Raw genomic sequence first — 12,927 nt, forward strand, 5'->3', positions numbered from 1 at the left:
GGCCGAGAGTCTTGAGACAGTGAGACGCGTGCCACACGACACCCACGCACGGACGTTCAACTGCGCGTACGGAAAAAGTGAATTCCAACATACGGCATTGAAGTCCAATTTATCGAGGTTTTACCGTACTTCTCTCCGCCAGTATCAAGTATCACTGGGATTAGTTACAGTTATCAATTATTATCACTACATCTTTTTCACAATGTTATTTCTGGTCAATTTTGTGGTTGGTTGCCTTTACCATGTTACTCTGCAAGTTAGGTGGAGAGCCTGAGTGATACAGCACTCGCCTCCTGTCCTAAGGGTCACTGGTTTGATTCCCGGGTACTCCCAGTCCATCCAGCTATGAATAGGTATGTAACTTTACAGCTGGAGAAGTGAAAGCAGTCAAGTGCAGTGCCGTCCATGTTGCCTCTTTGCATATTGAAGGCTTAGTATAGAGTGAGCTGTATCCACACTCCCTAACATGCAGTCATACCTTTGGGTGGACCTACAGTACCTTCACTTTTCATTAGTAAATATTTTTAGCTGATCTTTTATAAAAAATTCTGGCTAAGGCACAAAACTTTGCTACCTTCACATATTTTATTAAATGTTGAACAAGCAAAAGTAGCTAATTTAATCATAAAAAAAATATATATTAATTGGAAAATTGCCCACAATATCTATCAATATCAAAGTTGCAGAGAACCTTCTAGGGAAATTTCTCTGAAGGTGCAGTCATATCTTGAGCCTACACTGTTTAACATGATTCACTACACTCTTACACCACTCCCTATATCCTTACCACACCTTTATTCTCTTCAGGGTGATGGCTGCCTTCCTCTCACTCACTTCCTCCAGAGTGATGGCTTCCTTCCTCTCACTCTCTTCCTCCAGAGTGATGGCTTCCTTCCTCTCACTCTCTTCCTCCAGAGTGATGGCTGCCTTCCTCTCACTCTCTTCCTCTAGGGTGATGGCTGTCTTCCTCTCACTCTCTTCCTCCAGGGTGATGGCTGCCTTCCTCTCACTCTCTCCCTCCTCTTTCTTATACACTCACTTACAGTCTTCAACACCTCCAGACTTTTGGTTATTAACCTGTTCACAGTCTTAGTTTCCCATTAAAACAACTTGTTACAGTTTGTTCAAAAAGAGAAAAGAATCACAAATGTGTACTTTAAACTAAGCAAGAGTTCTCAAGACAACTTTTGTCAAGGCAATTATTACAATCAACTACACTAAGTCATATTCTACAAAATGTATACATAAATGCTCACAACGATGCACTTATCATCATTGGGTCCAGGTACTAAATTTTTGTTTTGTTTTCTACGTGCAGTTTCAGGAACGATCATTTTGTGCACAGGTGCATGAAGAACATCTGTTGTCACATCACTACTGACATCTGAGGCATTCTTTAATGTTCTTATATATCTTTGTTTTTTATGTAGGTAATTATTTTTTTTCCATTTTGAACCATCTTTATTCTTTCATATCATTACCAACAAATATTAGTTCTTATATAATACTATCTGTCTCTCCTCTTCCTTCACACTATTAGCTACATCTGTTTCTTCCTCTCACACATACTAACCTTCTGTCACAAACTATTTCTTTCTGTGATATCATCATCTATATCTGCTTTCTCCTCTCGCCTTACAGGAACTGATACGTTAAGTTTACAAGTGTTGCTCTCACCATGTAGAGACACTTATGCTAACCAACAAATCCTTACTATTTTCATTCTCCTAAAAAATATTTCACTGGCACTATAAACCCGCCGAGTTATGATCACATCTGGTGAAGAAATGACAGTCCACAGCTTCAGTTTTGGTTTAGTCTTCCACTCAAACGCTGTGGATGCCACTGGGAACTGACCCAGTTACACACGTGAAGACGGAATGCATTTTTCCTCCTAACCTGGGGAGATCCAACCTGCCAGTGATGCTCTGAGATGTAAGAGTTCAGACAAATCTCTGTGTGTGACCCGAAAGGGCAACCCGAGGTCACGGGTGGTGACCCGAGGTAACATAATGTCACACGTATCTGTCAAGGTGCTGTTGGAAGTTAGTGAGGTAGATGACGAGCTCATCAACTGTGGGTCGCTCACGTGGGGCCGTTGTCCAACAAAATGTCATCGCTTTGAACCTGAAAATATTAAAATTTTTAATTTATTTTAATAACATCTATGATATAACACTCCTGAGTACAGGAATGTTGATGTACAGTCCCCCCCCCCAAAAAAAAAAATGCTTTAATATGATCCCCAGTGCATCATCATAAGTTGGTATGTCTGCTGGCCATATACAACAGCTAGAGATCGGGGGTAGGATTGGAGGAGGGAGTCGGCCTTATATGGCATACTGTAGCGCGTTTTTCCCCAGCTGAGAAAAGATGCCCCCCCCCCCTTCAAGAGTTACAGTTGATTGGCTGTTGCAAACCTGTCCAATTTTGTCCTGAGTAATAATGTATTTCTAAACGAGTTTATTCATAATCGTTGGGATGACCGTTTCTGACGAGAAAGATATTTAGCTAAATTATATAAAGATACATACATTCATTATTTCAAACATAAGCACGTATGAAGTTTATCAGAAGTATTATACGTGAATTAACTGATAAACTCGGGTAGCAAATTCACGCTTTCGGAGGATGCATTTCATATACTGTACTGTATACATATTTTTACCTACAATAAGACATACTAAGACAAATTACATATCAGTAATAGCACATTATGCAAAAACAACATTTTACTAGATCAGAATTACATTGAAATATTACACAGCCATCAGCAGAGGCGGGAAATATGACAGCGAACTGCTCATTCATGCTTAAAGGCTGCGGAAATGGAAATACCAACCGTTCGGAAACAGGTCAAATAACATTGCCTAGAAAGCATCGACCCCATGGTTATCGATACTTTTGGGGGGACTGTACATACAGCCTACAACTCCAGGGTCTACCACAGTTACAGGAATATCTCGCCATCCGCAACCCCACTTATCCGCAACTGATATTTTAACACACTTATTTGATATTCACAAAGCATACCCCCCTTATAAACAAGTGAAAAATTACAAAACCCTATAGTAATATTTCAAACTGGGCGTGCTACCCGCAGCTCTCATGTAAGGTCCGCTTCATACAATTTTTTTTTTCTGTGCGGTTTAGAAATTAATGAGGTTCAATGGGACCATTCACACAGAGCACGTGTGAATATTCATGAGCAAGAAAACTCACATGTGGGAGATGCTCACTCCACGCCTGTACCTGTATACTGTACTTTCAAACTGCAGTGTGAAAAAATACACCAAGTGTTCTAGAATTCTTCACATGGCAAATGTACCATATATGGCGGCATATAAGTCGACCTTTGAAACCAAATTTTTAGTGTCCAAAGTTAGGGGGTCGACTTATACGATGGGTATAAAATGGTGAACTCTAAAATCAAGACCGTAAGTGAGAGTATTACAACCTTCATATTTACCTATAATATAATTGATCTATTTCTATTATGGATGAAATAAAGTTTTTCTCAGTGGCTGTATGTGGACTGTGGTGGAATGAGCAGGAAGTTCAGTGATGTCGTGATTGTTGGGTCAGTCACTAATGACGTTGTGCGTGACGTCATTTATAGAGTGGCTTGTTTACCTGTTTTGATGGTTGACTTGGTCCTTCACAACACTTGACAGCTGCTGGAGTTGGGGAGTCGACTTAAACGGTAGGTTGGGGGTTGACTTATACTCCTCCATATACGGTAAATGATAATTTAAATGTTTACACTCATTTACTAATGTCATGCATAGGTGTGTGTGTGTGTGTGTGTGTGTGGAGACTTGGCAGGTTATATTATCCCTGTAGCTACATCTCTCTAGCTCTCCTACTACAAGGCAAAGCTGTGTTATTGTTATTTTTCAACTCGAAATTGTGAGTAGATATACCATATATTGCAGCCTATAAGTCCACCTTTGAGTCTCCACACTTTCTGTCCAAAACTTGGGGTCATCTTATACAACAGGTATAAAATGTCAACCACTAAGTACACTCCACCACTAGCCTCACTTTACCTCATGGTAGGTTTCAGTCACTTAATTTTCGGCACTCACAAACAAGTTTAACCTAACTGTAGCATTTATCCAGAAGGATGACTGTTACTGAACTCATCCTCAGGTCAGTGTTTACACCAGTCATATTATGGGAGTCCCTACACTTACCGGCACCTTTAAAAACATTTAAATATCTTTCAGTGTTAACTATGGCTTCTTACAAACAAACATTACTAGAGCAGTTACTTTTAATATTTGTTGTTTAAAAATGCAGTTACTGTATATTCATATAATGCTCCTGGATTTTGTAAAGGTTTACATGAATGTGGTGTAAAGTTGTAAACAAGGCAGGTGCCTGGGAACAGCTGGCTGGTCTGTGGCAGCTCAGCTAGTGTTGCCAGCACTTGGTAGTGAATGTCACTAGATTCATCCCTAAAGTTGTTATAAAGTCGCTAAATACATAAATAAATCTGGAGAAATGCCGGTACATCTAACACATTATCTAAAAAGGGAATAATTGGTAACAAAGACTTGGCTAAATGCCAAAAACTGTCACAAGTGGCATTAAAGGTAGACAGTGAAAACAACGCTAAACTGGCAACTATGAGGTCAGCAGATAAACAACCTCTCTCTCTCTCTCTCTCTCTGGTGTACAGTAGTCCTGGCATCCTACATGTATTTATTTAGATTATTACCTTATTATTATTATTATTATTATTATTATTATTATTATTATTATTATTATTATGCACAGTACTGCAAAGAGAATATTGTTTAGTTATAAATAAAATAATAATTTAATCATTTACCAGTACAGTACCAGAGTGCAGACTTGGTTCACTTGTTGCTGCATACAGCCAACACAGTGTACTTGTACTACCATTAATAATATAAAGTACAGTAAACTCTCATTTAACCGACCTATATAGGGGGAGGGGTGGGTCGGAAAGGCTCTCAGCTGTGTAAGTGACCAGCGCCGGCGCCATATTTGTTATTGATCGGTAGTTGATGCTCTTCCAACATTCTCTTAAAATCAAAGGCAGATGGGAGTTTTTGGAGGGTGGTCGGTCCCTAACCCCCTGAATTTGTTATAAGAACATAAGAACATAAAAAAATAAGGAGTCTGCAATAGGCCGGTTGGCCTGTGCATGGAAGCTCCTGTCGAGAGTTATTACCACTCTCTATCATCCATGAATCTATCTAGCCTCCTTTTAAAACTTATGTTCTTATGGGATTAATTGCTTCGATAGCCGTTGATTCACTATCCAACAACTTTTCCTGGTCCCTATATGAGTCAGTTATCAGGGTACACCTGTACAGTAAAAACCCTTGGCTGCAGCAACAAACCAAAAGAATGATCCAATGATGAGCTGTCACGACACATCAGAAGTTGCAAACCACTTAAATTCTTCTTATACTACAGTTGCCTCATCTTTAGTTGAAGAACTGCCGATAGCCTCAAACAATAATTACAGAGTGGAATCTAAAACTTTTAAATTCCACTACAGAAAGAAAGGTAACTATCACCCCAGATAACACTGAAATCCAAGCAGTGACAGAAGACTTTTTTTCAAGTTGTTAGATGAATTGGACCCTTACAAGGGCAGAGGTATTGATAGTACCCCAGTCAGTTTTTTGAAGGCCGGTGCCACTATATCAAAGACACCAATAACACACATAATTAATCTCTCTGTTACTACCATTACTGTACCAGATAAGTATAAATTTGCTAGAGTAACACCTACAGTATCTATAAGAAAAGGTGAGAGGTGTGATTTAGGTAATTACAGGCCAGTGAGTGTATTGAGAAAGCAGTGTATGTTCAGGAGGAAAGATATCTCTGGGAGTACTGTATATAATTAAATCATAGAATGTAGAGCTGCGGGAATAATCTACCAGCCTCAGATAGTCCATGAGCAATGTAATGCTTATTAGATTCTATCAATAAAACTTTCACTAATACAATACTCCTGTAGACATACCATTACTAATTAGAGACCTAGTGTAAGCCTAAGCAAAGGACCCTCCTGGAAATAAGCAGCTGACAGCTTTGTCAGCTATCCTTGGTTAAGTTACCTCACTGTTTATTATTACTGTTTACTTGCACTGTCATGACACACAGGAAATTGTAGTGTATACTTTCACGGCTTGTGTGCACCGTATACCTATACTGTCTATATTCATGCTGAACTGTAAAACTGCATAGTTTATAAATCTGTTTATTCAAATGTAAATCTGTATGACAACTATACTGAATAATTATTATTATTATTATTATTATTATTATTATTATTATACCTCGTCTGGCCTCCCCCCTTCTCAATGACTGCATGCAACCTATTTGGCAAAGAAGACACATGGTCACGAATAAATTCAGCCTTATGCCTGCAAATTTCCCACTGGGTGTGGAGATGTGGTTCCGGAGTTGATGGTTGGTCCTCTTGTCTGTCGGTTTCAAGGTGTAGTGACCTTCTGTCCAGGAAGGGTGCAACAGGCTATGCTCGCTCCACTGACAGTGTATCATGAAATTCTGAACAGAACTGTACATGGTACCGATGTCCTGAGCCTTGTTCATTATTTACTATGAAGATATCTATATTTCAAGTGAATTAACAAAAGAATTTCAAGTATTAACTAAAATTAAGTACAGTGGTCCCTCGATTAACGAACACAATTGGTTCCACAGAGTTGTTCGTTAATCGAATCTATTATTTCAATGGGTTATTGGGTAATTGGTTCCAACTCACAGAAAAAGTATACATACAAAGTACTGTATACCGGTAATAGAATTAACAAAACATTAAATATAAACTAAATACAGCACAGTACTGTACTGTACAGTATACTGTACAATAATAAATAAAAAACAATAGAATACTGTATTTTAACTTACTTTGAGGTGTGTATGTCGTATTCCCGGCAGCTTTGTTTACATATCAAACAGCTGATTGTAGGGGCAGTCGATGATGACATGCCATATTCTTTACAGAGTGCATTGGTTCTAATGCCTTCTTCGTGTTTCATAATAATTTCTGCACTGTATATTATCAATATTTTAACTAAATTTCAGAATGACCTATAATTTTAATGTAAAAATGCAAAAATATTCAAGAGACCAACAAACTGGATGTTCACTCCACTGTAAACAGTTAAACTGAGAAGCGTTGGTGGGTGATTCGATCAGCTGATTGGAGCACAAAACCTTTAATATTTATTGATTCTTTTGTCAAAATTTGGAATTCCACACACTAAATATGATAATGACAATGAATAATGCTAAAGTTTAACCTTCTCCAATTTTTATGTAAATTTTAAAATGGTATCTGGGAAGTGAATATGGTTTTACCCTCAATGTTCTGTTATAATAAATGATATTTCATGTACAGTATTATGGTATTTTTTGGTACCTGGAAAATGTGCAAACACTAGAGGTCACGAGCTGGGAGTTGGTATACATTTAGTAAACCAAGAATGTGTGAAATTCGAGAACTCAGAAGCCGTGAATATTAAGGATCTACCACTGTATTTCCCATCTTCCCTTCAACATTCTTATGCCTTTAATTTTACTAATCTATTCTACGTATTATTTGTAGTTTAGTTCTTGTATGATTTAATACTTACAATTCGTCAGGGCAGTTGATGGGTTGAGCAAGGCGGACACCCTGACGCAGGACAGCCGACATTTCAAAAGGGTCAATCTCTGCATACGGCTGCTGGCCAAGGGTCATCACCTCCCACAGCAGCACACCCCAAGACCACTGGCACAGAAAATAAAGATTTAATTACCTAAAACCAAGTTCAAATTTAAAAATACTGTACAGTATTACATAAAATACAATAATTCAAAGAAGATGATACACCAGACATTGTGAAGGCTGGAATTACAACCTCTCACACTACATCAACTCCCTCTTAAATTTCTATCTGAAGAAGTAATTATCATTAAGGATGCACCTGTACACCATAATAGGAAAGGACTTGTGTGTAAACAATTCCAGCTGTAACTCAAACTAATAATGACAGAATGATAACTACAGGACATATAATAAGTGTAAACCACTATTACCCAAAATTCCTGACACTGCCAACTAGACAGGCTTAGTGACATGAATGTCAAGATGTCTGTGAGGTACATCATAGATGCATGTCTGAATAGTGACATGCAGCTCAAATTCACTTGGAAGGGCTACCTGGTTTGGGAAAACAAAAACCAGTGAATGCAAAATTAGATTTAAGAACACTAAGATTTACTCCCAAATAACAAGCGAGTTATAGTTGGCTTCATGATATGTGGTTGCACTTATGTTTATGTGATTTTACATGATAACTATCCAGTGGCGTAGCTAGAGTGTGTGCCGCCCGGGGCGGCCCTTGAGTTTGCCGCCCCCCCCCGTGCCCCCACAAAAAATACATATTGCACAGTGACTCACTCTTATATATATATATATATATATATATATATATATATATATATTAAATAGTTTGTGTACCATTATAATATTACTGTACTTTCACATACTCAAATATAGTATGCTTTAAATACACACCAAACATACATAAACTTTATAAGTTTCCTTAATCCTCAACAGGTTACAGGTTGTGTGTGTGGCGGGGGGGTGGGGCGCATAGCAAGGGTGTAGCTCATGACGTGGCCGTGATGATGTGGGTCAGGTGTTAGGCCAGACACGACAAGGATTAACTTGCCGCCGATACAAAGGGATGGATTAACGTCTCCAGTAGCTGCAGATATGGGTGATGAGCAGACCCAAAAGTGCCGCCCCCCCAAAAGTGCCGCCCGGGGCGGACCGCCCCCCCCGCCTCCCCCTAGCTACGCTAGTGTAACTATCTAGGGTACGGGTATCCCCAATCTGTGATGTCCCTACCTACACTAATTAGCATTAACGATGCTGATATATTAAGACCACTCACCTATTTGTGTTGTAAACAAATCAGCATTAACGACATTCATCATCCCGCCATCTTGGAATACAGAACGAATCACTCACTTCATTTGTCAGCCGAGACATTATCTACCCGCACGATGTCAAATGGCCATCCGGTGAGCTACTGTCCAGCCATTGTTTCTTCTTGGTTACATGTGAGTAAGGAATGGAGCTCAATGTTCATCAGTCATCCTTTTTTTTTACCTTACAGTGAGAGGACGTCACTAAGGTTCACACTGTTCTCTGTTTAAGTGACTGTGAAGGGCTTTTGTTCTAATACTCCACCTTGACAAAGGGTGACATGACATTGCATCAGAAAGTCAGTAATACGAGACCACTAATCCCCCACTCTACCTCCACCTGACATTGCATCAGGTCAGGTCAGTCATATGACCCACTAAACCCCTACCACACCTCCATCCCAAGTGATTACAGTGTAGGCTACTCTAGGCTCAGGATGACAGCATCTGCTGGTGAGTAAAGTATAGTAGTAGTTTACATTATTTTGTTTCCAGTATTGTATGTGTACAGTAGTGCTTACTTAATTTAATACAGCTCCATGTGAGATGCATCATTTAAAATATATTTATTTAACCAAACTTTTAGAAAAACTATTCCGGATTATTATGGAAAAAAATGGTGTTTCTAACTTAATTAAAAGTGATTTTATAGACTCTGGTATCAACATTTCTTAAGTTTTCATACACAAATTAAGGCCCCATCATTATGTCTTGTCAAAATATTTTGTTTAAGGATAAGGATCTTTTATTGGAATTTTTTTTTAGAGAATGTATTCTGCATCATTATGGTATCAAATTCATCTCTCTAACAAATATAAAAAATGGTGTGAATAAAAGTTTATACTTTTTTGCTTGGGTTAGGAGGCGATGGAATGAGTGAGGGAGGGAGAGAGAGTGCATGTCACCGACTCCAGCCTGTCATTCATGATACAATATTGTTTACTTGTTATTTATTAATTGGTAAAAATACATTACTGTAATAATCTGTGTTTATTAATACCTGTATCCTTCATATACTATACTGTATATATGTCATTGGTAAAAAATGTCACCAGGAATGCATCTCCATAAATGCAATGGTACCAAATTCATATCTCTTAACACAATTAGAGCAGATGTTGTAAATAAAATTTATACATATTTTTGCTATCCATAAACATATGTGCTAGAAGCCTTGTGCCTCAAAAATACCTTAGCTTTCATCTTTATTCAAGACATGTCATCTACCCTCACTCGAGGAAGTGTCACGACAAATTAGCTCCTGGGAATACCAGGCAGTGCTACCATGTCTAGTGCTAGCTGGGAACAGCTCTGTGCCTCACTGAAGGCTGAGCTTGAGGTCAGGGGCGAAATGTGTGGCTCAAGGAAATGATTGCCAAGCTGAAGGAGGAAGATGCGAGACAGAGAGAGTCTGTGTCCGACGACAACACAGACCAGTGGAGGGTAGTGAAGAGAGGGGCGACAAGACTGGTCATGATTAAGGTCAATAAAGCAGCTAAGTGTAATAACTCTTTTAGTCCTTTGGAGGATGAAATGGATGGGAAGAAAGTTAAGGACAATGCTGACAAGGAAGGTAGGAAAACCTTTATTGTTGGTGATTACCTAACCTGTAATAAAGACAGAAATAGGATGGTGTGTGTTTGCCAGGAACTGGGGTGGGTGATATACAAGACAGGATGGACAATATCTTGTCTGGTAATGGGAACAAACCCATTATCAGCCTCAGTGCAGGAGGCAATGATATTGGCTGGTGCAGGAGTGAGGAGCTCTTTGTGGTGTCCTGCCTAGAAGGAGAGTTGGCAATGAATGGTTAAGGGCAGTTGGTGTCAACGGCCGTCTTGACAGATATTGCAAGTCAATATTAGTCTCATTCATTGACAACTGGGATAACTTCTATGGTAGAAGGGATTTATGCCAGGGATGGGTCCATTTCAGGGACGGGGTGGATACCTTGGATGGCTCTCGAGACGGCAGTCAGATATAAAGTCTTGAAACTGCTAAGGAACATGAGAGCAAGGAGGTTGGGGGACTGCAGTGGGCACAGGATACACAATGAAAGACTATATTAGTCAGATAGGTAAAACCAAAACACGACAAAGAGAGGACTTAGTTCACGACTAACAGTGTCAACTGCACAAACAGTAGATGTATGAGAAAGAAAATGGATGAAATCAGAGCCTTCGTGCGTACAGAAAAAATCGATATACAGTAAAACCTCGATTGACCGACCCTCGATTAACCGACTTTCGGATTAACCGCCGATCCGTACCCCTAAATATTTTTTTTTACGGGGATTAGCCCAACGGGCACAGGTCACTGACCCACATTGGGGCCTGGGGGCGAAAATGTAATAATAATGATAATACAGTCGACCCTCGTTAATTCGGACCCCTTTAATCCGGATTTCGGATAATCGGACAAAATCTGAACTAACTTTTTTTTTTTTTTTTTTTTTGGAATATTACCTACGCGGACCTTAAGCTGAAATGCTGGTCCACCCACTGCTGGGATAAAAACAGCATCTTTTTGGTAAAAGTAACATCTCCAACACTAGTGTGGGGGATGCAACTTTTAGCTTCAGACATGAAAAATATTTACCATTTACTGCCAGTAAAGAATGGAAACAAAAATATGTACCAATTAGGAATGAAAAGTTGTGCAGTTCCTTCAGCAAATGAAGCTCACCAACACAATAGGCTAAATTACCTTACAATGTGTTTTCAGTAGTCTATGTTGAAGTTCTTAGCACAGGCTAACTTATCATATCATATACGGTATCACAGTACTCATTGATCTACAAAAATACCCGTAATAAAAACCTTTCGATATTTCACACGTAATATAATACCCGGTAATCTACTTCAACCTCCTATTGTTTACAACGATGCATGACGCACCACCAGCTGTTGAGTATCAATCAGCTAGACGGTACACGTGTTTTTCGAATCGTTTTCAGTTAAAAAACTGTTACCACGTATATTTTACCTAAACTGTGCCTGAATGAATATATTCTCGAAATAAATAGTAGTTTTGCTGAAACGTGATGTATTTTAATGTAAAATAGGATAAAATACATGACAAAACAAAGATCTTACCTAAGCTTCCGATGTTCAAGAGAAGTTACTCGTTTTTTAATAGTTTTTGGTTAAAATACTGTTATATCACAATGGTATTCTATTCATACGCTTGATATAATGCATTCACGGAACTGTAATATTTCTGCTGAAATGACATAAGTATTACAGTGGAAAGTGGGATAAAATCTTGACGAAAACAATGACTTTCGCTTTCTTACGTTCAAAAGATGTTACCTGTCGCTTTGCGATGGTTTTCAGTTAAAAACTGTTGTATTACAATAATATTCTATCCTATTGACTTGAATAAATACTACGATACCATATTTCTGAATATTTTCATTAAAATCCATCCAAATCATTTTCCTTGTCATCGTCTGCAGCACCAAACAGCTTCTCCCAGTCCTCTCCTTGAACAGGGCTAGAGGATGTGTTCTTCAAATCGTTTTCAGTTAAAAACTGTTACATCACACGTATATTTTACCTAAACTGCGCCTGAATGAATATATTCTCGGAAATACATAGTAGTTTTGCTGAAACGTGATGTATTTTAATGTAAAATAGGATAAAATACATGACGAAAACAAAAGATTTTACCTAACCTTCCGATGTTCTTGAGATGTTATTTGTTTTTAATAGTTTTCGGTTAAAATACTGTTATATTACAATGATATTCTATTCATACAGTGCTTGATATAATACATTCACGGAGATGTAATATTTTGCTGAAATTATGTACGTATTACAGTGGAAAGTGGGATAAAATCGGTTAATTCGGACAATCGGCTAAAACGGACACCCTCCCCTATTAGTCCGAATTAACGAGGTCGACTGTAATGATAATATTGATGATGATGATAAT

At 38.5% G+C, this 12,927-nt stretch overlaps 1 protein-coding gene across 1 annotated transcript; it reads right to left on the reverse strand.

Moving 5' to 3' along the window:
* Positions 1–571: 571 nt before the first annotated feature.
* On the reverse strand, positions 572–7,786 carry LOC121871966 (tyrosine-protein kinase Dnt-like; the record flags this gene model as incomplete). Its single annotated transcript, XM_042374587.1, is given in 2 exon segments — positions 572–2,127; positions 7,650–7,786. Coding segments are annotated over 2 exon segments (249 nt in total), but the record flags the coding sequence as incomplete, so codon positions are not given.
* Positions 7,787–12,927: the final 5,141 nt, after the last annotated feature.

Source organism: Homarus americanus, unplaced genomic scaffold, assembly GCF_018991925.1.
Source record: "Homarus americanus isolate GMGI-L3 unplaced genomic scaffold, GMGI_Hamer_2.0 scaffold31084, whole genome shotgun sequence".
In the NCBI taxonomy this organism is placed as follows: Eukaryota; Metazoa; Arthropoda; class Malacostraca; order Decapoda; family Nephropidae; genus Homarus; species Homarus americanus.